At 35.9% G+C, this 25,877-nt stretch overlaps 2 protein-coding genes across 4 annotated transcripts in view; one reads left to right on the top strand and one right to left on the bottom strand.

Moving 5' to 3' along the window:
* CENPP (centromere protein P) overlaps positions 1-25,877 on the top strand; it is a 149,703-nt gene that overhangs the window by 91,863 nt on the left and 31,963 nt on the right. The window lies entirely within an intron of this gene.
* Positions 3,774-24,748, bottom strand: ECM2 (extracellular matrix protein 2). 2 transcript variants are annotated; one of them, XM_056335731.1, is made up of 11 exons: positions 24,360-24,748; positions 23,562-23,641; positions 19,788-20,107; positions 14,629-14,817; positions 12,800-13,291; positions 12,368-12,483; positions 10,627-10,762; positions 9,179-9,336; positions 7,249-7,388; positions 5,785-6,111; positions 3,774-5,001 (listed from the first exon to the last, which is right to left on the bottom strand). In XM_056335731.1, the coding sequence occupies exons 3-11, from the start codon at positions 20,080-20,082 to the stop codon at positions 4,797-4,799; spliced, it is 2,058 nt and encodes a 685-aa protein (XP_056191706.1). In that variant the 5' UTR covers positions 20,083-20,107; positions 23,562-23,641; positions 24,360-24,748; the 3' UTR covers positions 3,774-4,796. The 2 variants fall into 2 exon arrangements, with proteins under 2 accessions (XP_056191706.1, XP_056191705.1); XM_056335730.1 differs by lacking the exon at positions 24,360-24,748 and having other exon boundaries at positions 23,562-23,794.

Raw genomic sequence — 25,877 nt, 5'->3', positions numbered from 1 at the left:
TTCTGAAAACTGCTTGATATGGAAAGTCATCAGAATTATTGTGTAAAGTTATTTTGCTAGTATTTTCTCATATTTCCCTATTATTTTACTGTCTGTAGTCCTGTGTTCTCTACAAACTGTATACATTAGAATATAAACATAGTACTTAAATTAGAAATTGTTTTCTCATGAGAGTTTCAAGTATTTGTATTACAATACATCAGATATGATAAACTGTTTATTTTGTTGCCATGATATAACTGTTTATAAAGTTGTGATTTGAGAGAGGTCTTAAAAGGTCATTGATTTCTTTTTGTTAAAGAGTAACTGAATTATTGATAGAGAAATGATAAAATCATGCTTCCCATTCTGATTTTTTTTTTATTGAATGCTGAGGGGTTTTTGCAGTAAGTGCAGGCATGATGCATGTTTCAGAATTTAAATTCAGAAATGGTATTAACCACTTCATAGTGTTACATAAAAGAGAATTCATTTGGTGAAATTCACTTTGTTGTTTTGGGCAACTAGAAAGCTAGTAGTCACACCTCAACCCCTTTTGGGGCAAAGTTGAGTGATTTGTACCTTTGGCATGAGGGGGGATCTGTATTCTTTATTAAATTTAAATGGAAAACGGAGACGTATTTATATTGTGAGCTCTCCTTTTTAGGGGTCTCAGAGGTTCTAACCTTTAATCTCAACACATGGGAATTAATAATAGTCTCACTTTGGGAGGCATTTGATCCTTTATTTTTCTGAGAGTTTGTTGTGTTTTTGTGGGTTTTTTTAAAGAAAGATCTTTTATCTTATCTTAGAGGAAACATTGCCTCTAATCATTGCTTCAGATTCTAAAAGCTACCCAAGCTTCCATGGTAACAACCTTATTTTGTTGGACACCTTTGCGGTTTTTATCTTACCAGAGGTGTATGTCTCTGTGCACCAAAAAACAGTTCAGGCAAATCTGCAAAGTTCTGTCATATTTAAGCAGGACGAAGATCCTACTCAATAAAAACGTCTGCATCAGTACCTTTTCTATTAATACGGTGATAACTGCAGGTTATGTTTGAATTTATAATGGGACCTACCTGAAGGATTTAGCAGGTCTTCTCCAAATTCTTATGTATGATGCATGAGCCAACAATCTAAATCAGAACTTCAAAGTATGACAGAGTCTAAAGTCCCAACACTACTCTTAAGCTACAAAGCATAAGAGGAATTGCTACAGCTATTAATCCTAACCTTTGCTATTCTGGGTCTCTTACTGACTTTAAAATATCTTACCCTTTCATAGTTTCAGCACTTCATTTCATCCTTGTATTTTAACATTTGAACATTTACATTACATCCTTGTCTTCAGATACTTCTATTTGTCTCTGGCTGGGTTACTAAATTTGGGGTTTTGTACTACTCTAAGTAGTTTCCTCTCTAAAATGGTTAAAAAAAAATCTGATGGGACATCTTTGCAGTCTTAGCAACTTGTAGCTTGTTCTCTCCTGAACTTATCTGTGAATGCACATTGCAGCTGTGTCTGTATCTGGAAAACAGGAGAAATGAGAGTCCTTCTGTGCATCTACCCAAATCCAATTGTTTCTCAAAACTAATGGTTCCTTCCTCAAACCATGTTATCCTCAGGGGCTTGCCAGTTTGCACACAGTAACTTTCTGCAGTCGTCATTCCGCCTGCCTAGGAATACTGCAACACTCTCCCAGTGTACCTCAAATGAGCTGCTTGTCAGACTAAAAGATCAAGCGGTGCCTACCCCTGTAAGACTTGGGAAGTTTTCAGAGGACCGGTATTACTGAGGTTCAAACAAGTTATTTCAGTTTCATAAGAATATCTAATGGCTATTACAGGGGTTTGTCCATACTATTTTATAAGACTTCTGAGTCTGATAATATTTTAGCAGCACTATATTCCATTCTCAATCTAATTGCTGCCTTGAAGTACATTAATTTCCAATGTAAGCCTGCAAACATTATTTGCTCAAATATATTTTAGATGATAAACAATAACTGTAAGGGTTTTGGTTTTAGCTACCTTTATGTATTTTTATCCTACTGGTGGCCAAAGATTCTGAATTTGTTCCAGTGTTTTTCTTGGTCAGGAATGGTTATGTCACTTCTCTATGTCTTACTGTCACAAGCTGTAAAATGGTGATAATCCCATTTACTTTGTTTATAAAATCCTTTGGAGCTTGCTGTTAAAAGATAGTGGGATTTTTTTATCATGAAGCCCATTTCACTTCCACTGTAGTTAGTAATTTTGAAGAGTGAACAGACTTAATCTGCTTACATTTGACATATGGAAACATTATTCAAGTTTAATTGCCCGTGTATTTCTTAAGTGACTAAGCATCCGTTTGTTGCATACCCTTCATCCCTTGGCTTCCTTCTCCTTCTTGGTCTTCTGCCTCTGCTACTGTTGTGTTCTGATTCCAAAATGTTTTTCCTTCGGTCTCCGTTTCACCACTGTGACATTATATTTGCACTGTAGCTTTAGGTCACGTTACATTACTGAGGGCTTCCTGTAGGAACAGCTTAGCACAGCGTACTTCCAGGCAAGCTCGATACTCATATTAAATGACCAAAGGAAAAATCTTAGACAAAGTACTTGAATAAAATTCACTTTTATGGTATCTTAGAAGTGAAAAAGCGCATATTGGAGAAAGAAGTATGTTAATGATCGCAATAAATCTTTAGTCATCCGTATTTTAGTGGTGTTATCCCATGCAAGTACAGTGGAGATTTTCTAGTGGGTCTTATTAAGACTGAATGTTTTGGTAACCTTTCTATTTAAATGAAGATAATTGCAACAATTTGTGGCGTTTTGCTTAAATTTATTATAAGAATGCATAAAATGGTGTAATACAGCGGCTTGTTTACCTGGAAATCCCTTCTTGGGTCAATCTGTGTATTCAAAATACTTAGTAAAGCTTCTGAAAGCACTGCTTAGCAATGTTGCAAAGTAAGTCTGAAGTTGTTTAGCAATAGACTAAAAGTATTCATTTCAATACTTTGTTTTTTTTAATCTCTCAAAACAGTAGTTTGGGAACTTAATGGTGTTTTACAAAGGAAGCCTAAATGAAAAGGAAAGAAGGAATAAAATGTTGAAAGTGCACAAGCCATGAAATCAAACCACCTAAAACACAACACTATGTAAAAACTCAGCCTGTTGATTTCACCATTCTTTACCAAACATAGCAAATCACTAAGGTACAACTTCTGACCATACTTCACCAAACAAAATAGCCAAAGCAGTATTTTTACAGAAATCCACATATCTTAGGATTGGTTTTTACAGGAAATTAGTTATATATTGACTCATTGCAGATGAAATACCGTTGTGTCTTGCAGGTAATAGTTTACCTGAGTAAGAGAACTTTGAGATAGAAAGCTGTGATTTTGTTTTTATCATCATCGTATATCTTCAAAGAAAACAAAACTTAGATGTTTATATATGCTGTCTGTAATACGCCAAAGAAAATGTTTGGAGATCCTTCACAGTTAAATGTTGTGTGAACAGTGTGCTTGTGCTGATTATATGACACATCTGCTAGCAGTAGATTGGGGCATGTGGGAGATGCCTATTGAAACCTTCACTTCCAGCAGGCGGGCAGAAACCGTACAGTTCAGTAGTTAATATGTGTCCTTACAAGATTTTATGATGTTGCTTACAGCTTTTATACGCCTTTTAAAAAAGTCAATCCCTATATTAAACTATTTAATCCTTTGTTCTGCTCCATTCTGAAGAATAAATTATTATACAGCATACCTATATTACTGAAGAAAATAGAGTACTTTCTTTTTACTTTTTTTTTTTTTTTAATGCATCACAGAATAGCCCAGGGGAAAGTGGAAAGTAATTGCGTGAAGAATAAATAATGACTTGCCAGTCATCTGTAATCACTTCTTACCACCAGCCTAGTCTTATAAGAAAGGACTGTTCAGTTCAAGGAAGATGTTAGAATTTCTTTCAAGTTTTATTGAAATTGTTCTTTAAAACAAAATTATTAACTACTCTTTATCAAATTTTTTGCCACTTTAGAGAAAGAATATATTATTAAAATCTGGAGTGGAATATTAAAAATGCTTCTTTTCTTTGAACTCGGACATTAAAAAAAATAAATCTTCAAGAGACTGAACTCCTTTCTAGGGAAACAGAGATCTATTTAAGTAACCGCTTACTATGATAGACATTCATATCAAAGGTATTACTGAAACTGCTTTATCAACATTGTCTCTGAAGTGGTAATTTCTGACTATCTAGAAGCTTTCAAATAACTCCTAACTGAATATTTTGAAGTTTTGAGAAAGTCTAATTAGTCCCTGAAATGGGCAGCATGATCCTGATCCTATATAGCATAAAAATCTAGCAAACTGTATGTTGTAGAAATGAATGGGGCTCAAGGACTGGTATTTGTATCTTTTTAAAAGCTGTTGGTACCATTTAAAATGTTGTAAATTCAGTTAATCGAATAAGACAGGACCAAGCTGAAAGTTTAGTTATATTCTTCTTTTCTAAAATCTGATCATGTGGAGGGTTTATCAGGGACACCGTTTGATCTATTGTGTTTAAGAATTTCTGTCAATAGAAATAAAAATTTATGACATAAACTTGAGCTTCTATTTTTACATTTAATGTTTTTATACTGAAACAATATTAAGAAATACACTACTACCTTACTTCAGTATGTAATATACTGTATCTTATTTATAGTAGTAAGAAGGGTTTAAATCAGAAATAAGCAGACCTGTTAGTAGTAGAGAATAAATAAAGCTGTATTTCTAGAGGTGGGGGTTGCCGGGTAAAAGTTTGGGTGTTTATTTGATCTTCTGTGGTTTAAGAACAACACTGCAATAGGATCTTATGCATGAAAATGCATGTGGTGATAGCTGTCTCGTATTGATATAGTTGTTTTCAAGATGAACATGTTCCAAATGTGAATCTTCATTTTCCTCCTCTTCACTGTGGTCATGATCATCATCATTGATGTGAGTCCTGCAGATGCGTTCTGGAGGGACTGTCCTGTGACATTGTGGAAGGAATTACGTTAATTACTCAAAATAACTCATAACTTCATAATATATATCAGAGATACACATCAGAGAAACAGAGATGCTGTTTCTTTAGAAATTTGAAAATGTTACCTTAATCACTACATTAATTTTCCTCAATAATGTATTTACTGAGGACTTTTGTAAGTCATTGCTTTTAAAATTCTCTCCTTGCATTGTTTTCCTATTTTTGTCATAGACTTAATTTTTCCTGAGGAAGGTATTGCCACATGTTGCTGAATGAAAACTGTCTGTCTAACACACTTAAGATCCTCTCTCTTGTTCCTTTGCTTTCTGAACAGCCCAGAGGAGCTAGGGAGCATGCTAACATCACAGTGGGGCTGCCTGAAGCCTGCTGAGAGGTGACTTTGCAGTGGCCAGCAGCAGCTGACAACTCCTTCCACTTGTTCTGTGAGCGGTTTGGGCTCTGGACCAGGAGCAGAAGCAGCTGGTACTTTGCTGTACCCAGCAGGTTATAGATGCCCCAGCAGACACGTGGCCCAAGCAGTATTACAAATTAATATCCTGGAGACAACTCATGCGCAGCATCTCTGTGAGCTTTTTTAAGGACTACAGGGAAGGCTGAAACCTCGCTTTTCACTTATCACATGCAGAAATACTGCAGTAGAAAGCTCAGGATTTAGCTCCTCCTTCAGATTTTTTTTTTATTTTTAATTTACTTAAAAGGTTCTTAAAGCATGTCTTGTGACATTTATTTTAATGCCGTTAACGTAACAAAGGGCTCGGAAATTACCTGATTTTATTATTGTTCAGTCTTAGAAAACGTAATTTTCTCATTTCATCAATTCCAAATGGTACAGACTTTAATTCATTGTGATCCAAAAATAACTCTCTGAGAGAGCGGTACGCTCCAAAAAATGATACTGGATCTATTCCATCATCAGTAAGTTTGTTAAAGGACAGGTAGAGATACTCCAGCCCTGGCTTCATGTGACCAAAGACATATCCTGGAATTCTTTCAATCTGATTTCCTATAAGTATCAGATGTAGTAAAGATTTTGGCAGATAGGAGGGAACATGATATAACTTATTATAAGAGAGATCAATCGATTCCAAGTTCCTGCATTAAAGGAAAAAAAAAAATAGGATGAAAACATTATAGCATATTGTGTTGTTTAATGCCACGTTCTGTACAAAATAAAACTTAATAGGATTACAGGGAAACTAAATTTCACAGGGAAATTTGTTTCTGTTTATGGAACAGAATGTATTTTATGGGACATGGTCATGCATAATTACTTTGGGAATAGAAAGAATTGAAGTCATTAATTTTCAATCAAGCACAACGATTGTGTTGATGGGAAGAAATCTGCAGTAGTGAGTACAGAGAGAAGGCTGAATAGGAGAAACCCAAGGGATTAATTTGTGATTGGTAAGTGTTGCTGAATTGCAATAACAAGTTAACTGGAAAACACATAATAAGCTTGGGACTTCAGAGATTATCCCATTGACATGGATTTTTGTTCTAAAGCCCATTGGAAATTGAGTTGTTCTGTGGACCACTCCTTTAGAATCATTCCAATGTGCCTCACATCCAGGGATGAGAGAAGCTGTTAGTGACTGTGGGTGTTTTCAGATTAAGCAGTTTACAAATCCAGGAATCGGCTGCTAGGACTGCAGCTGCCAGGTTATGGCAAGGTATCCTGCGTAGCTCAGGAAATATTTTACCAGAAGGATCAAAAGCAGTATCTTCTTTTGCTGCTTTCATTCTCTTTGCTTGCTCTGCTTATATTCTACCCTTACACAATGCAGCTACACAGTCTTCCCTTCATCTTATTTATTTTTATAATGTTTAATCTAATGGGAGATAAGGCTAGGACAATATTGAATTATTTTAAAATTACCTGTGAGATAATTGTCTGTTAATACCAAATTATCGTATAATTGTATGAAGTATTATTGATAATTGATGTTCATTTTTTTGATTGGATTATCAGAAAAAAATGTTTAGACTTTTATGTTAATGTGGTCCAGATCTGAAGTGTAAGATCTTTTTGTTTAAAAGCCAACTCTGAATACTTCCTAGCTTATACAATTTAAGCAAAGGAAATTAAGACAAATTTGCTATGGAAAACAAGCAGATCAAAAGATAATTACGATTTCAAGTTAAAAGTAGTGAAGTGCAAATATTTCATTATCTGACTCGCTAATAACAGAGAAAAATAAAACAATACTATTTAAAATGACTTGTACTTACTCTTGGTTTATCCAAGCCAAAGGTGCTATTCTGTGCTCTTCTAATTTGTTATGCTTTAGCACAATGACATTTATGTTTCTTGTATGGTTAAAGCAGATTTCTGACACTTCTTCAATTTGATTATGTTCAAGGTATAACTCCTGTAAGTGCATTTGGAAAGAAAATTTGTGAAAGCAAAATATGCTGTTCTTTGGCATTGCAAATTCAAAGTGTAGCTATTACGTGTCCTCCATATTACCTGATATATCTGTTAATTTATGAATCTGAGAGTATGTTTGTAGCTGTAGTGTGACTTTCAGAAACACGGTTTTTCAAAGCAATTGTTTTCTTTTCTCATTTGTGAGAAATTCAGATTGCTTTGAAAGATCAAATATAAAAATAATTGTATTAGTATTCTGGCCTGAAGTTGTATGGTGTAAGAGTATATAATGTGAGAGTGACGAGGTGACAAGACATTATTTTTTTTTTTTTTTGTCTGGAGAAGCTATTAGTGAGAAAAATACTGAAGAGTCTTACTTTCTTAATGTTTTTCCTGGGCTTTTGTGAGCTTTGAAACTTTCAAATTTTTAGGAATATAAAAATGTTAACATTGTACAAAATTTGATGTTGTGAATCTGCAAATACCAAAACGCTGTGTTTTCTACAGAGTAAGTTTCTGATAATGGCTTGTAATGTAGGATAAATATGACATGAAATAACAATAGGGCAAAGACTAAAGTATTTGCAGTACCCAAAACAGAATTCGGGGCTTGTCGAGGAAGGTTTTGGGAAAAGAGAAAAGCAGCCTCATAGCCTGAAAATCATTGTGAATTTATTAGGTGTAGGATTAATATTAAAATTTCCCAAAGCATATGAAGTGTAGTAAAATTTGCCAGGTGTTCACTGTTTCATCAAGGAGGGATGAAGTGAAAACGAAAAATGTAACATATGGGTGAATGGGTAGTGGAGAACATCAGGCTAAAGTAAAGTTGCAGGCAGTAGCTGCAGAATAAGCTGTTACAGAAAAGGTGCTGTTGGTTTTGCTACATTTCATTTGCTTTTTCTTGATCCCATGGAAAGACAGAATCAAGAGAGATGGTGAAATTAATAGGTAGCAAGAATTATTTTTTAAGTAAAGACTGAGGTAAGCAGAGAATGAAACTAGACAGATTTAGAAGGAGGAAAAGGATACCTTCCTGATAGCATCACTAAAAATACCAAACCAAACTACTGCAACAAATTACATTCAAGTACTGAGCAGGGAAGTGGGATGGGAAACTACCAAAAGAAAAAGATTAAAAATCGAGCAATGAGTAAACTGTTCAGGGAAGAGGAACAGACGTCCTGTTCAAACGCTGCCCCCCACCCCAAATGAGGCACAATTCAGCAAAGGTTTGGAAATCCAGGGAAGTTGAAACCAGCCAAAAAAAGGAAGAGGATGGTTAGATATAGGCACCTCTCTCTTTCAGACTAGACAATCTTGGTTCCTTTAGTTTTTCTTTATAAAACAGGTTTTCTAGATCTTTCATTTTTCTTGTTCCTGCTTTTTGAACTTTACTTTGGTGGTAACTCAGCGTTCACAACATCTTTGCACTAAGATTTCTGTATTAGGACTGTTATGTGCATGGTGTATAACTGAACAGGCAGAAGTTGCAGCCTGTAGTATTTTGTGAGACTGTACTAGATAAATTCAGACTTAAAAGATAGCATTTTGGAAGGAGTTGATATATCAGTAGATTTCTAGAAATTATAATTTAGGAATAAGAATTATTAGTGTTTTTGGAAAAAAAATTCTATAAAATTAAAATCTATTTCTACCTGATGATAGTGAGGCAGTAGGAATGTCAGGAAATGTCAGGAAAAATGAAGATTTCTTGGTTAGTTTTTGTTTGTTGGTTTTTTGTTGTGGGTTTTTGGTTTTGTGTTTTACTTCTTGTTGTTTTGTTTTTACCTCAAGAGTGGCAGGAAGACCTTGTGGGATAATTCTAAATTTATTTCTTCCCAGTCGCAAATAAGAGAGACTTTTCAAAGGATAAAAGGCCAAAGGACTGACGTTTGCTTCACTAAGTTTATTTCCTTCTAATTCCAGGGTGACCAAGTTCTTTAAATCTGGGGAGAAAAAGCTGTCATTAACTAACAGAAATTCCATCTGGTATCTCGTTAAAATGCATGTTTAAAATTTAGCAGTCTTAAACATTATTCAGATCAGTTCATGGCAATGAAGAAATATAGTGATTTTCATTTATTATTTCATAATCGTGGAATTGTATTGTTTATTAGTTTGTAGAACTTTCAGAGGTTGCCTAGAGCTTTGTGTATAGCTTTCTCTTCCACTTGGAAGGAAAAGGCGGCGGCTGTACAACTCGTGGCTACTGCTGCCATTTAGGCCTTATAACTTCACGGTTATCTGCAGGTGATGTCTGGAATGCTGTGTGGGTGCTGAACTTTGTGCTGTTTCCCAAGGATCTCTGTGGGTCTCCAGCCACTTCTGTGAAAACGTTCCTTTTCCTTTGGGCATGTACCTTCCCCTCCCTGCCTTACTCCTTTCAACCACCTACTGTGCCGTGGTGAGAACCCTTCGCAGGTTGTACTGTTCCTCCTCCTCAGCTCTCCAAATGCAGGTCACAGAGGAAACCAGTGTTGATCAATATATGTAAGCAGAAAATGCTATTTCACAATACTAAGTTCTTCATCATAAATAATCCAAATAACTTTTTTATTTTTAACAGAAGTTTTGAATCGTTTCTCCTAGAAGTGTTGTTTGATAATTTTAAACTAAAAGGCTCTTGCAGCCCTTGGCCTAAGTTTTCTTTGTCTTAGCTCAAGCATTTCTATCTCTCCATAGTGAGTTGGATCACTAAACTGATCCAGTTTCAGTGGACCCTCTTGGCAGGAGAGGAAAGGTTCAGACAGTCAGTCAGTCAGTCATACGACACGGATGGTGCCCTTCCTTCCCCTGCCCCTTTTTTTTGTATCAGCCCACATTTAGCTTGGCTTAAAGGATCATGGGTAACTCAAATTATATTCGGCTTTATTTTTCAGGCACATCAAATTATCTTCATTTTCATTACATTTAGAAAATAATGAATTATAGTTTCACCTCACATAAAGCAATCAAGTTATGGATCAGGATAGTAGGTATCTTCAACATCCGTCTCTACTTAGTAACCTTAAATGTAAGCTTCTTTGGGAGAGTAGCAGTTGCGTAACATGGGAAAATGTAATTTTAAAAAACTTTGTCAGGCAAATCTTTCAGCTTTTGTTGCCTTTTGAAAACATGAGGCTTAAAAGCTAGCAGTTAGGTTTCTGGTTATATCAAACCACATGCATTTGGTTCAACATTCTACTTTTCAAATTTATTTTAATCTTTTCATATGATCAAGATTAGTTTCCAAATACCTTGTAAGACATCTTCATCAATGGCATGAAGGTGGTTGTCATTTATTTTTATTTCTTCCAAAGCTGATGGCAGTTCAGAGGGAATATGTACCAGCATATTTCCATCCAAATACAAACGTTTTAACTTTTTCAGGATCTTAACCAAAGGGATGAAGAAAAGAACTTAGATTATGCTTAAGCATGCAGTGTGATCATAGTTAATGTTTTCTTAAACATGCTTTTTGAAGATTTTTAGCAGCAGTGCGCTAGCATCCAATGTTTTGAATAATTTTTTCCCCTCCTATCTGGTTTCTAATCAATTGGTTTCTTTATGATAAATATTAATAAAGTTGGCAGGTAATGTAATGTGTTCAATCAAGCTCTTCCAGTTACACATCAGCTTTCCACAGTTATCCTGCAGATCTCCAGTCATAACTAGTTGTAGTACTGCTGCTGGCTTTGAGTCGTGTAGGTAATACCTTACTACACTACTGCAGTATTTAGGAGTTCAAAGCACATACATTTGTGGATTATGCGTTTATACTCTTCATTTGTGAGCAAATTGAGGGTTTTCTGTAGGTCAGCAAATTTACTTAAGCATAATGACAGCAACTTTTTCAGTGACCTAGGATTTTTACAACTTCAGCCAGCTTAAAAAATTGGTATGAAAAACTGCCATAGCTTGATTTTGATAAACGCACATGCAGTAGTAAGCATTTCTTAAAAAGACGGAATTTTTTTAGCAGTGGATCTGCTGAAGCCTGCTTTCCTGTAGTTTTGTCTTAACTGCCTGGCATGATGTAAGCCTCACAAAATTTTATTTCATGACTGAGGCACCTTCCTGGGTTTGTCTTTTCCATCCACTTTGATTTCATAAGAGCTGCAGGAACTGAAGTCCTTTGAAATGGGCCAAAGCTGGTTATGTTATGTTATGTGGAGGGAGGTGGTACACAGAGCCCTGCAAGAGGGCTGATTTGTGTATGGCAGGACACAAAATTAAAGGCGTAATGTGGTAATTCAATTTGTTGTTCATATGCTTTTTGTATTCATCTTACCTGAAAAAGCAAGGCCTTGATGCCTTACTTCCACACTTGAATTGCCACCTATACATGCTTGCTTGCGTGAGAAAATATTATGGGACTATTCTGTCTTCAAGCAAGGAATATGCAGATGCACTTGAATAGCCCATTACCATGTAAATTCCCTTGCAAGAAAAAGACTGAATATAGAAAGTTTCTTGGACTGTTTTATGAGAAAGCTGTTCTTTTAGTAAGCAGCTATGCTTGAAGGTTTCTCATTCAACAGTAAGCATACAGCTGATTGCATGAATTGCTACCGAGTGGATTTTTACAGCAAGACCTGGCATAGGCAGATCTTTTGGGGAATCCAAGAGCATCAGCTTTGACAGAGCTAATGTAGTGAGAAAGATGATAAATACATTTACAGATGTTGAGCCTGAGGTTGTGCTAATGGAGTATGAGCTCTTCAATTCTGAAATCTCTCAACTGCAACTGGTAAAATATCAGAAAATTCTCTTATTGTTTAACGTTTAATACTTGGTGAATGTAATTCAAAAATCTCTAGGTATTCTCAATTATCACAAGAGATTTCTTGAAATAGCCAGGTTTAACTTTTTGATATTTATACAAAGGTCACTCATACTAGGTACAAACTGTTTTAGATCCATAGACTGAAAAGAAGGAAAACCTTCCCTTTAAGCAATAACTAGTCATAGAATAGTAGAAAAGTTTGGGTTTCTTACTTTGAATGCTTGTGGACCTATGCCAGGAGAGGTAATATTATTTTTACTCAGATCGATCCATTCCAAATTAGGTATCCCATTGAATGCTTCATCTGAGATAGTAGTGATACTATTTCCTAGGACAGAATTCAAGAAAATAGTTTGAGTTATGAATTACAGTATGCATCTCAGTTGTGTAGTAATGTGCATGAAAAATATGTTACAAAAACAGTTGTATTGTGTACAATATTTTTGTAGATATATTCATAACAATATTTAAATACTAATAAGCAAATTAACATTTTTAATTTATTGTTTTAGAGGCTTAGCTATGAAATTCATTCTAATACATTTCTATGATAAAGAATGACAAAGTATATACTGTTGACTGCCTTTGAGAATGGGTAATGTTGCTGCATGAGAAAAACTGTGCAAAGTGGACCCATTGTTTACCTGTAAGGTCTAGACTTGTTAGATCTGGATCTGAGATGGGTGGTATTTGTGTAAGTTTGGCATTAATACAGCTTACTGTGGTGTCCGAGGTGGAACATCCAGCTGGCAAAGGAGGAGCTTCTATGGGTGGAACAGGAATTGGGAAATGAGATGGCATTCTGATGAAAGTACCATCATCTCCATCACTTTCGTATTGTGTTTCTTCTTCTTCTTCTGTAGCTTCCTTTCTTGAGATAAGCTGCTCTTCTCTGTGGTGGGATTTATGCTTCCGTCGATTTTTTTTGCCTTTCCTTTTTCTTTTCTTTTTATCCTTTTTATGACCATCTTTCCCTTTAAACTCTACCACTTCTGTTCTGAGTGGCTCATCTTTTTCTGTTTGAGTAGGTGATGATGACAATACATTGGCGTTGTCAAGGTCATTGGGTTCTGGAGAATCGCCAGACAATTCACTTATGTCATCCAGTGAAATAATACTTGAATCCAAAGAGGAGTCTAACAGAGGCAGTAAGAACAAAACAAAAAAAAAAGTTGTCTAAGAGGATATGAAACTGAAGTTTTAGTAAACATTATTCCCTTCATATAAATACGGTAACTATAGAAGAATAGTATTCCCCTTAGAATATGATTTGAAAGAATGAAAATATGGTCTTACATTGCTGCTTTTGATGGAAGAGACATACTTTGACTGAGAAATGATTGAGCCAGCCATGCAGAACAGGTTGTAGAAAGGTACAATTCATTGCAGCTCCAGAAAAATGGGGGAGGAAGGAATTAATATTGCTTTCATTATCTTCCTTTTTGAACTACTATATTAATTATTTTTTTCTGTTGATGGGGGTGTATAAAGAGGAAGAAGAATATGTGTGGGAGTGGGAGGAGGGTAACTTGAATAAAATTCACAAAGGTTAAGACTTGTTCTCCTGTGCAAGGGACTGTCAGGTCTAGAAGTGGCTGCAGGTGGGGAGCTCACCAGGGAAGTGTTAACTCCATCACCAAAATGCAGTCGTTCCTGGTATAGCAGGACAATTCAAATACAAGTTTGTTTCAATCAACATGACTTCTAGTTCTACAGTTAATTTCTGTGATGTCTCTGCTCAGTGTATTTCTGTTTGTCACATATGCACACACACACAAGGCTTAGTAATATTTTTCCGGTGAGAGGGGGTTACGTTTAGTACTTTGCAGACTTAGGGTATTGGAAGTGGCAGAAGGAAATTACATTTGATCTTTATCGCCTCCATTCTCTTACTGAAGATACTGGTTTTGTTTACATTTTTATGAAGAAGCAAGATTGTAGTTCTGTTGTTCCTCTTGTGAGTTGACTTTCTTCTTTTGATTTATATCAAATAGCTGCATATGATTTTACACTCCTAATAAAGATTTACCAGTCTGTAAAGTGTGTGATGTTTGTATGTATGTCTAATACATTAATAATGGATAGCAATCATTGATCCTCTGTGAATGGAATTGGGATATAAAATGTGACCAGGTGTTCTTTCATTGTACGTTTATCAGAAATTTTATAAGAGGAAGAGGGAAGAAGCAGAGAGGGGAAAACAGAAGTATAACTATCTTTACTATTGCATACTTCACATCTTCTTTCCTTTAAATACTATATCAAATTCATCTAACAGCCAGTGTACTCTAAGAAACTGAAGTCAACTTGAGTAGAAATTATGAAGACCTGCTCTTACCGTGTTATTCAGGACTCGTTTTCTCTATAGAAGGATAATGTGTACCTTGTAATCCTTGATACCATTAAGCGTAGAGTTTGTTAGCTTTTGCATGAGGTAGTTTTACAATAGTAAAAATATTATGGTGTACTGTACCAGTATCAGAACAAACTGGGCAGCATTCTCCTGCAGGTATAATAGTTTTGGGACATTTCAAAGGGTGGCACATGGTTGTGTCACATAACACTTCTCCTTTTGAACAGAGACAGGTAATGCAGGGCTTGGGAGACCAGACAGCTTTATCATACATCATCATCCCGTTAGCTATGCAGTGCCCCTTCTTTCCTAAGAAAGGAAACCAGAAAATTGGAGACAAATAGCTTAGAGTGAAATAAAACCAACAGTGTTTATTTAAAACTTTGGAAAGAAACACTACTATTTTGTTCTCATTTTGAAAATATGTAAAATACACCTTATTGTAAGTATCCTATTATTATTCCCTTTTTTCCATAGCTGTGTTTTCTTCAGCTTATTAGTAGTCTCCAATCCCTACTTGGTTCTTGGCCTTTCAGCTGTGAAGGCAGTCAAGGGGGAAGCAATTCACATACACCATTAATGTATATGTAGCTGTTACCTGCTTACAGCTTCACAGTGAAAACTGAGTGGAAGTTCCCTGTCCCTCTGATTGTCTGCACCTTCTTTTTCAGCAGTCATCGTAATAGTTCATTTCCCCCTCTTCCTAGCTAGCTGATGAGGACACTTACCAGCTTCGTCTTCTGGAAAAAACTCTTGAATTATTCAAGTTTAGACATATTCCTAAAATGGGAGAAATAAATCTAGATTGTGAGTTTCTGAGGGTCTTTTGCATGGCAGCTCTTGTTTCCTTTCCATCCTTAGAAATGGAAAGCAGAAATCACAGATCTCAATGAAAGCTGTGCATAGATCCAGTTGAGAAAGAAGCAAAAGTTTTTCTTTATCACAATGATATTAAAATAAATCATGCAGAACTTGAGAATATCTTTTCCCAGACCCCCTTCTGTTTCTTGTGCACTAGACCTCTTTTCTCATATCTCGGAAAGTTGTGTTAAGGCTCAGTGGAACTGTGAAGGTGACAGTATTCTCTTTATAGTGACTATTTATAGGCTTAATGGAAGTAAAGTCCACTCTCTAATGACTGGTAAGATGGCAAACATCTCCTGTTCCCTATAACTTGCTTTATCTAAAAAACCCTCTTTACTAGGAAACAAGGTAGAACAACTTGTGCTAATAAATACTCAATCTCCAAAGTTTCTGGACATGAATCTACAAAACCCTGAGATTTCCCCAGGGTACTAGTTGAAATTTTCAGAAAGAAATGTAGAGGACATTTATTTTGTAAGCTATACTCAGATATTCGGTAGGCAAGTTGTTTGGAGAGTGTAAAGACTTGGGAAGGAAACTATTCCAAGTCTCTCTTTCCTTCCAATGATGGAGTCTTATCACAGCAAAAGTTTCCCTGGGCAGTGTTTTTTCAGACTCCAGAATAAACATAGCACTTTAGCATGATGTGCTCTGTGTGTGTGTGTGTGTTTGAAGAGAATGAAAGCCAAGGTTGAGATTCTTCATCCCATGCAAATCTTTTCCTATGATTGAGCATACCTATGACTCTGGCAAGAAACCGTATTCCCTACACATCTTCCTTTTCCTTTTTCTAATTCAAGTAAGGATGAGTTGCTGAAATACTCGTTTCAAGCTGAAGCCCCACTTCTAAGTTACTTTTTTCTTTGCTGCATATACATAACAAACATTTCCTCTTTTCCTATTCGGTTTGACTTTCAGATTAAGATTGTCTAGTACAGTGGAAATCTCAGCTGAATCTACATGCAGGAGACTTTCATTTGCAATAGATGTTCCCTCCAAAGACAAATTGTTTGCAGGTTTGTTTTCCCACAGCCCGCCCTGGTCCACCATGCCTGGTTGTTCAGTTTTAAGAAGAGTCAGGATAGTCTCTAAATGTCCTGACAAGACTACTATAAATACTTGGTTTGAAATGTCTCTGGAATTAATGTTTGACTCAAAATCAGGCATTTTGCAAAGTCATTCAAGGCAGTCCTACTTTCAGCTTCATAATAAAGGCATTCCTTTGCCCTTCTATTTAAAGACCACTGGATACAAATCAGTTTTCTAGAATAAAAATTAATTATCAGCATCATCATCTTTGGATGCTTCTCTGTATTCCTTATATTATACCTTTAGTTACTCTCAGGATGCAAAGAGGGACAAATTAATTTTTTTCATAGTTGCATATTGTTTTTTCAAATGTCCAGGATATGTGTGCCTCATTTCAGCCACAGAAAGTTGTGCTCTGATCAACTCGAGCCATGTTAACTGAAGGAGGAGATGAGTTAGCCCAGGCCAAATTTTAGCTGGCTGTAAGTGCCTCGTCATTCTACCCAGGTAGCTGTAATCCAGCTGTTTGCTGGATCCTGACTTCTGGTTTTTATGTGCTTGCCAGAAAGCCACAATATTTCTTTTAAATAATCTCCAAAGGAAACACAAAAAGAACACTACACTGTCTCATGTTAAACAATAAACGTCAGCTGTTCCAGAGGAACTTATCTGGCTTGAGATGGAAATTCTTCTGTGCTTCCTTAAATTCTTTGTTTTGTTTTAGCTACTAGACTGTATCTCAGGTCATTGGAAAACTGGTCTGAATAAGCATAAAGATACAGGTTATCAGGCCTTGGCCTCTGCAGACAACTTTAACGAATTATCCTGTTTTCTCTGTATGTAACAGTTGTATGAAAAGACAGGACAAGTGTGTGCGATCAGAGGCAGAGCGGTGCCCTTTTATTGCATTGCAAACTGCTGTTTGGCACTGTTGGAGGTCACATAACCCCTGTGAGACAGAGTATCGTTGTGGTGCTCCTTAAACTTTCTATCCACTGAATCACTTCAGTATGATGCTAGAAGCAGGGAGCAGTGAGGTTTAAGAGACATTAGAAATAGAGCAGCCACATACATCCTATTCTGCACTGCGTGACGGGCTGGCTGCGCTCTGTAGAGGACAAACAACTGCATATTATGTCACGGGGAACTGTTTGATTTAATTTAAATAGTTCACGTAATTTTTATATGGATGAAGGAGATATGTCTGATCGCTGCTAAACCTCTTTAATTGCTAATTTTTATCCAGCATGTATCTGTAAATTGTTTTTTTTAGGCTACCGAGAGCAATATAAGTAGCTAGGAGAATGAAAATTAAGTTTTGGAGATTGCATTTTCTTCTGTTCTGAAGCATGATTAATAATAGTGTTCTATTATTTAACAGGCTCTGCTTTTTCCAAATCTGACATTGACTTGGAAAAATTTTGAACTTTAAAAGCTAGACTAAAAAATACCTTGTGGTTGAAGTCTTTGGCAGATGAGCACAGGACTTTTAACCTTTGGAAATATGGTGTAAATTCAGCATGAAGTTCCAAATAAAATGAGTTCAGCGGTTTTAGCTCAGCTTTTGGATGCAAATCTAGATAGAAAGAAACAAACGAGGCGGGGAGGCGGGGAGAACCGTGCATTATTTCAGCATGACTGATGGTCTCTGACAGAGACTAGAATATCTTACATGAAGTGTATGCTATTTGTGTGGTATTTTCCTCTGTTTAATTTTAAAAATATTTTTAAATTAAAGGTTTGACAGTAGTATGTATTATGAGAATAATATTGTGGTATACACTAGAAATGTTATAGTCATGAGTTTTGCTGGTTTTTCCCATTTAAACCTCTTACTTAAAATACTTGATTTGAAATGGCTCAGCCTTTCTGAAAGTAAGGTGTCACAACAAATAGTAATTGTTAAGAAAATGTGACTACAATATGTTTTGCCATTTGAGACCTGTTAACCTAGTGGTTGTGTCTCTTGCATAACACACTAAAAGCTAAACGTTTTGCTTATAAAAATAGGTTAATAGCATTTTATGTAGAACAGTGGTAATCAGGGTATTCTTATTTCATTCATAAAATTGCATATTATGATTTTATTTGGTGTGTGATCTCTTGGTGCTGGAATGGAAGCATCTGTGTCTTTACATTTATTAACTATAGAGTAGACATGACCCTCTGTTGATTCCTCACAACATCACAGTGTCTTGTCTTCAATCTTTGAACCTCTTTCTATGAACAGAAATGAAGTGTTATAACGTCTCAGTAGTTTTCAGTTGGTTAATAACTGGGATTTCAAAATTGAAAAATACTGATAGTTGTATGCAGAAGTTGTCTTTAGAATGGATGTCTGATTTTTAGACTTGTGAATCTTAATTTCCTGCTTTATGAGTTGTAATTTCCCATTTGTGACACTGAACATAAAATCACCAGCATCCTGAAGCACGAGTTTACTGTTCCTTTACCGCACTAAGGACCAAAGCGACACTTAACCACTATCAGTTCTCAATCCCCGTCTAATCTGGTGTTCTTTGAGGAGACTGTAGAGGCACCTGTTACTAATTACCAAGGCAGGTTTCAGTAAATATCAATGACATTATGCTTTTTGTTTGTTTCTTAAAACAGTTAATCCTCTTCCCTACCTCTCCTTCAAAACCCATCAAATATCTATTAATGCAGCAACGTCAAAAACTCTAGATCACCAAAAAGGCAAGTTTTATATAAATCATACTATTGAACTTCTTTTAAAGAAATTTGGGTTCTCAATATAGATGGAGCATAGGAGTGATCTTGTGTTGAATGGGTGGGTTTTTCTCTCTCAGCTTACTTTTCCATCATAAAGGTCTTGTTTGTATAAGTTTCATACTGCAAAACTATTACCATGTGTTACTAATTTATTTACAAAATAAAGAATTATTCTGAAATATTCCGTGTAGACAGAGTTTGAATGCTGTTTTTCAAAAATGCAACCAAAAAAAATAATCCATTCTACGGAACACTGCTGTTATTGGTGTTAGGACCTCAGTGAATGTTAATTGACTTAGGAGATATATTAGGCAAGAAATTCTTCAAAATGGCCTTCAAACTTAATACACATTTGAAGTTATGAAAATATCCCAACTAAATTTTTATTAAGATAAAATGAGAACACAGAAAATATTAGTTACCTGGCAAAGCAGGATCTTCTATAAGGCTTAAGCATAGACAATTAAAAAGCTTCATATGCTAACCACAAAATTAGTATAAAATGCAAGAAAAGTAGGTTAGCAAAAAGGTGAGTTTTATTTCAATATGTGTTGCAAGTAGAGCAAAATAAAGGTTTCATGAGTTTATAGGTTTCATTTGAAATCAAGAGAAAGATCAGCCCACTCTAAGTAGTAGAGGGACTTTTTTCTTACCTGGTAGGACACTGTAACTAGACTCATGTTCACCCAAACCGATGAGAGAGTCAAACACTCCCATAACACCGTCATCAACATTAAGAAGAGGTATGCTGGGTGCTACAGCAACAGGAGCTGGAGGCTTCATCCTTGGCTGTCTCGGGGACCTGTGCCCTGCTGAGGAGCTCCTTCTCGGTCCTCTGTAGTGCATCCTTCTCCTTTGCCTCCTGACAAGTGCACTCGTTTCATTTTGAGAAAAATCAATGCACAGAGAGACAAGCAGGAAATAATAGACTAATGATATAGCCTGCATGTTTTTGTGTGTCTCGGAAGGTATCCTGGAATGGGAAAAAAAAGGAAAATTAGATACCTAGAGAACTTTTAAGATTGTCAGTCATGTGGTGCACTTTTGAAAGCAAGTGGACCAGTACCTTGTAGGTCAATATAACCAAGCTTCCTCTTGCAAAAAAATTATTGTATTTGAGGTAAACGAAGCAATTGTAGTTTAGTGGTTCTTCGCCCTTTCAGGCAATAGTCAAATTCAAATAAGTGCTAGCTTTGTATTTGGGGTTACATTTAAAAAGGTAGGTTAGATTTTCAGTGCCGCCAGGCATTTGCAGTTTAGTAATTTTACTGCTTCCAGCAAGGGAGCTTTTGAGAGCTATAAATTGTTTCTTGATTGCTAATATTTCTTCCAGGTTGTGTAACTTCTGAACATGGGAATGGCAAAGTAACAGAAAAATGCCCAGTTAATTTCAGAAATGATGCTCCAATTGCTTTTTGTTTGTCATTTCTGTGCAAGGTATTTTTCATCATAGATGAGATGTTGCATTAGTTCCCATTTCTAGCCATCCTCCTCTTTAACGGAATCTTTTTGGTTCTGCAGTAGAGGAGACCTTTTGGAAGTTTAACCACAATACTGCTTCTTGCGACATCCTGCATCTGCTTTTCTAGTTTTTGTTAAGCATAGATTTTCTAAAAAGGTTGATTTGTAATGTGTTGTATTTTGCATTTACTTTCTGCAAAATTAACAATGACTATATATCTTGAGCCTTCCTATGCTTCTGACAGAAAAATTACGTTTACTGTCACCAATAGGTGGCATTCCAAAACAGAGCAGGCAAGGTTCAGGAGTACGCATGGAAAGCATATCCAGCAGTGGCTCTATCAGTGTAGTAATAAGGCTATGCATGTCCAAAGGTACTAACCATTTGTCGTAGCTCTGTTGCGTAATTCTTTCAAAAAGGAAACGCTCTTCTCCTGTGGCCTGTTTTAACTGAGCCAGTAGTTAGAAGCCACTAGTATTTTTGTGATGTTGAGAATTAGTGAAGAACTTGAGAATTAGAGCGCTTGGTCTTTGTGCCCAAGACAAGGCTCAGAGCATGTCCATGGGTTTTCTCTAAGGACCCCCCCTTGAAGGGATTAAAAAGTACTTTTTCTTAATGTTGACCATTTTGGCTTTATATGTAGTCTTTCACTTTGGAGTTAGTCTTGTTATAGTTATCATGTTGTTTTATTTCAGGAACTTGAGCTGTGTTTCTGCTTGAATCGGATTTTTTTTGAAAAAAGTTTGTGCATTGTGGTATTTTCTGATTTATATAATAGGTCAAGTTTTTGGTACAAGTTGCTTAGCTTTTCTTTAAGATAAGGCATGTTTATCATGCTTTCCACAGCTTAATTCTCATTTTTTTTTATTCTAATATTTTTAAATGGCAGTAAATATGCTTGAAACACTTTTACTTCTTTCTAATATTGTAGTTTCTGGGTTCAACTATTTAAATTTTAAAATACTATAGGAAATACATGTATTAATTTGCAGAATTTTGTTAAGCTAAGGTAATGTTTTTATTTCCATATAAGGGGAGTTTGAGATGCAAGTGTCTCACACAAATCCTTGTAGCGTCTCATGTAACAGCAGAGTTCTGAAATTAATCCAGATTTTAGTTTACTGCTTTCTACTCATTAGAAATCAGTTATTCCAAAATGCTACACAGACTCTATGCTGGCCTTTTATTGTCAGAAGTTACTGTTGGTGAACATACCAAATAGAGACAGAAGCTTGCACTCTTTGTGCATTGTACATACAGACAGCATTGATGATGTCTGTTCTTTTTCAGAAAGTGCTTGTTTCTTAGTACTTCAGCTTGCAGGACAAATGACCTAATGTTTTTGGTTTCTAAGTTACTTGCATGGTAATGACTGGCTCTGAAATTACACAGTACACTTCTGTTCTGCAGGTTTGAATGAAACACACAAAGAGCCCTTAGGGAAAACTGAATATACAAAGAAAAGTCTTGAACATATGTATTCATTCTCTTGAGTTAGTGACATCTTAATTATGGTCACATTTTTTTAGTATGCTTTATAATAATGCTATAGCTATGTAGTTACAATGCTGCTACATTACATTTGGGCTTTTTGTAACATTTAACCATTTCTTCCTGTGACCAGAGGCATATAATGGCAAGACTGAAATACTTTTCCATTCTCTATGAATGTATTTTTGAAAGTCAGGAACAATACAGGGTGAATGACATAACATGTACCATACAGGTGACGTCTCAGGGTTTTGCTGTTAACTGCAATATAGAGAAAACCGTATAGTAAATCAAAATTGTTTTAAAGTGAAACTTGTTTTCATAAAATACTTTACAGTTAAAAATTAAAACAAACAAACAAACAAACAAAAAAACACAACAGGAAACACACACACACACAAATACTAAATCTTTATAAGCTAATCCTGTTCATATATATGAGTTCATATGCTACATTTTCACACCAAGTTAACTCTTCAGTACTGAAAGCTTAATACTGCTACTTTCAACCAAATGATGTTCCTTGCATGCAAAATACAGAACTGCATTTCTAAGCTTCTTTCCTTGGCTTATTTAATAAGTGCTGTCCCACATTTTAAGGCCCAAACTGTGAATGTCATTCAAGAAAAAGACCTTAAATGCATTGGGCCTTTACTGCCCATGACTGGAATCCTCAAATTATCTGTCAGGAAGTTATATCTAGTATAGTGCCAGCCAACATTTAATTTGGGGAAAATTTAACTTATTCTACTTATACAAGTTTTTAAATAAATTATTACATATCAAAATAAAATTATAGCTAATGTAATGAAATCATTATGTCTTTGTGTGGCCACATACTCTCAACATGGCTGTATTGCGATACCTTTTGTAAGTTTACCTGTAAATGTTTAGATCATGCATAGTATGTGTAAGCATCTTTATTACCTTTACTTCTATCACGTATAGTGTTCAGTAGCTTACAGCTTTCAAAACGTTTATTTTCAGTAACTTCAGTATCTGTCATTTTGTTATTATGTTAATGGAAATAGTTAATTTTTAAAGTAGTGACCCTTTAGAAATACCAGACTATCTGAATTTATTAAGTAATGTATCTTTATCTGTTCAGTCTTAATACAAACATGTTGCTAAGATGTCAAGGTTATTTCTCATGATACACAGGGGTTAAAGTGATTTGCCAATATTTTTCACATACTCTTCTTTAAATTTATTGCACAGAAATGAGTTACTTTTAGCCATACCAGCAAAACAAATGCACTTTCAGTTAAGTTTAAGCTTGAAGTGTGTGGCAAACATTCATACCAAACAAAAAGCAAATCAACTGGTATTGCATACTTTTATCTAGAAAAACATTCATGTTCAGTATTGTTAAATATAGCTAATATTATTTCATATACATTTGCAAAGTTAACATGTAGTTTAAGCCATTCAACACCATGCTTTAAGCAGTAATTTAAAATTTAAAACATTTTACCTTGTAATCTAACCTAACAGCAGATTCTGCTTGGTGTCATTTAGTCTCCAGTTGCAAATGAAACAAAATCACAGTGATATCTTTAAAACAAACAGAGAAACAGTAGGGATTGTTAAAACATGTTAGATGATTCCTTAGTTAAGTCTGAAATAGCTTCTTTCCCTGGGGACAAAGCGCTGTTCTGTTCTGTGTACAGAGAATCGGCTAACACTGTTACTCAGAGAACTAAAAAGCTCACTTGAGGAAAATGAAAAGCAGCACAATATGTTCGGTCCGTAGGCTGACAAGGCACAGCTGGAAATTCTCTTTCAATACTTACAGTTGCATAAGGAACAGGAAAACGGAGTGTTTTCAAAAGACACAAAAAACCCACGTATTTTATTCAGTTCTGGGTTACGTATTTAGAAATTAAGTTTCCATGTGGCATGATTTTAATGTGGATTTGCTATTTTACAGAAATAATACATTTTGGCAAGTGTAACCTTAACATAAAAACATTTATTAAAATTGGAACTTTTTTCTTCAATTCATATTTTTTTAATCCACTTCTGCCCATATAGCCTATAATCTATAAGCAGCAAACTTTTTTGTTGAAGTGTTAGCATGGAAAATTTACGTAAGTTGTAGCTTATGCATGGAAAATAAAATGACTGAAGCAGTTTCCCTTCATTTTTTTGTAAGGGTAATTACATCCTGAAACATGATCCTGAAGCAGGGCTGTGCAGAAGCTGCAGTGAAGTTAGTCATCCAAATATGAGAAGTGAGTCGGGGGGAAGCAAGGGAATAATGGTACGTTACCACAAGTCCTTCGTGTGCCAGCGGAGCAGTTTCCTTCATCCCCAGATCGGGCTTCTGCAGAGTGTCAGTGTTTGATGAGATGGCGAGTCTGCTGAGCTTCAGAAATGGCAAATTTACCTGGTAGATGGAGTTGTCTGAGTTCTTAAGAATTTCTCGTTTGCTTGAATTCATACTCTGAGTAATGTTTAGACAGATAGTCGTGGAATGGTATAACCGTTGAGTTAACCATAATTGTTAGCCGGTATGTGGGGGAAAGATACTGGGAAAACACATTGTCTCTTAAAATAGTCATTCAGTTTCTACTGTGCTTTGCTTTGCAAAGTCAAAAGAAGAAATACTAAACTTCTGTAGTTTATCTGGGGCTGTTTAAAAAAGAATGGAGATAGTTATTCTTAACAAATGGAGCTAGCATCTGAAATGAGATAGCACGGTTCCCCACCTGTGCTAAAAGCATTGATTTGTAAAGGGTGAGTCAAACAATAGGACAACAGTTCTTCTAGCACAAGTGGGGAAAACCAATCACAAATTATATCATCTTCTCATGGTTATACATGTCAGGTAAAAGACTCCATGTATTTAAATGACGGTGTGTTTATTAGAGACAGAAGTGATAACACTCACTTCAGTGTATGTTTAGATGCAGCTTCTTATGCTGCCGACAGCTGTCTCAGGATCATCTTCTGAGAGTGTTCAGGCACACACCTCCAGAAAGCCTGCCTGGCTGGGACACGGCAGTGCCTGCTGGTAGGGCGGTAAGGTGGATCTGGCTCACACGAAGCCCTGGTTTAATAACCAGAGCATCTGCTTCGCATCTGGCATCTCTGATCACTGAATTCTAGTAAGTCTTTAGAGCTCAATTTTTTAGATTGTCATCTCTGTATTTTTTGAAAGGTCAACGTCTTCTAGCAGCTTTCCAGAACTGAGTGGGACACGGTCTTGTCTTCTCTGCTAGATCATACAGTGAGAATCCTACATCCTCTGAGCAGACTGAAGGATCTCGTAAGGTGTTACTGAATCAGTATTTAGACTTCTCTAGAACAGGTCCTTTAGCATGAGCAGTGAAGCACAAAAGCTTGCTAATTTTAAGGATCTGAGATGATCTGTTCATCTGTTTTATGTGTATTCCTGAGTTTTGCACAGTAAGCAATTGCTTGTAAGCACCCACCTCCTCTGTTAATGTTGCTGCTTCTAATATGTGAGTAAAAGTCCTGGAGGCATTATAGTTCTGGTGGTATCCATGTTTAGCCTTCCTTGTGGCCACCTTTAAATCACTGTTCTCCTTTAATAAGCATACCAAGATAAAGTTTCTCCTGTATGTATCTGGTGCCATCTGGCATTTCTGTTACACTCACTGAAGTAGAAATATCCAAACAAAAGCCTGTTGTACTAAACAACCTACTTTGTTCTTCTCCTTCATCCCTCTTGTTAACCTGGCTTTGTGTGTGTGTGTGTGATCTTAGTAGTACCTGCCATTAGCATGGAACAGAATGCCTGTGAGGCCCTTGCTTACCTTTTTCT

This window comes from Falco biarmicus, chromosome 4 (genome assembly GCF_023638135.1).
Source record: "Falco biarmicus isolate bFalBia1 chromosome 4, bFalBia1.pri, whole genome shotgun sequence".
Classification (NCBI taxonomy): Eukaryota; Metazoa; Chordata; class Aves; order Falconiformes; family Falconidae; genus Falco; species Falco biarmicus.
The sequence above is the reverse complement of the archived record's forward strand: the minus strand, read 5'-3'. Positions and strand labels throughout refer to the sequence as shown.

Coding starts and splice junctions, on each gene's coding strand:
- ECM2 (XM_056335731.1), bottom strand. CDS start 20,082: ATGCAGGCTATATCATTAGTCTATTATTTCCTGCTTGTCTCTCTGTGC. Junction 12,484..12,799: donor AACAAGTCTAGACCTTACAG/GTAAACAATGGG, acceptor ATTCTGTCCTAG/GAAATAGTATCACTACTATC. Junction 9,337..10,626: donor TGATGAAGATGTCTTACAAG/GTATTTGGAAAC, acceptor TTTTCTCCCCAG/ATTTAAAGAACTTGGTCACC.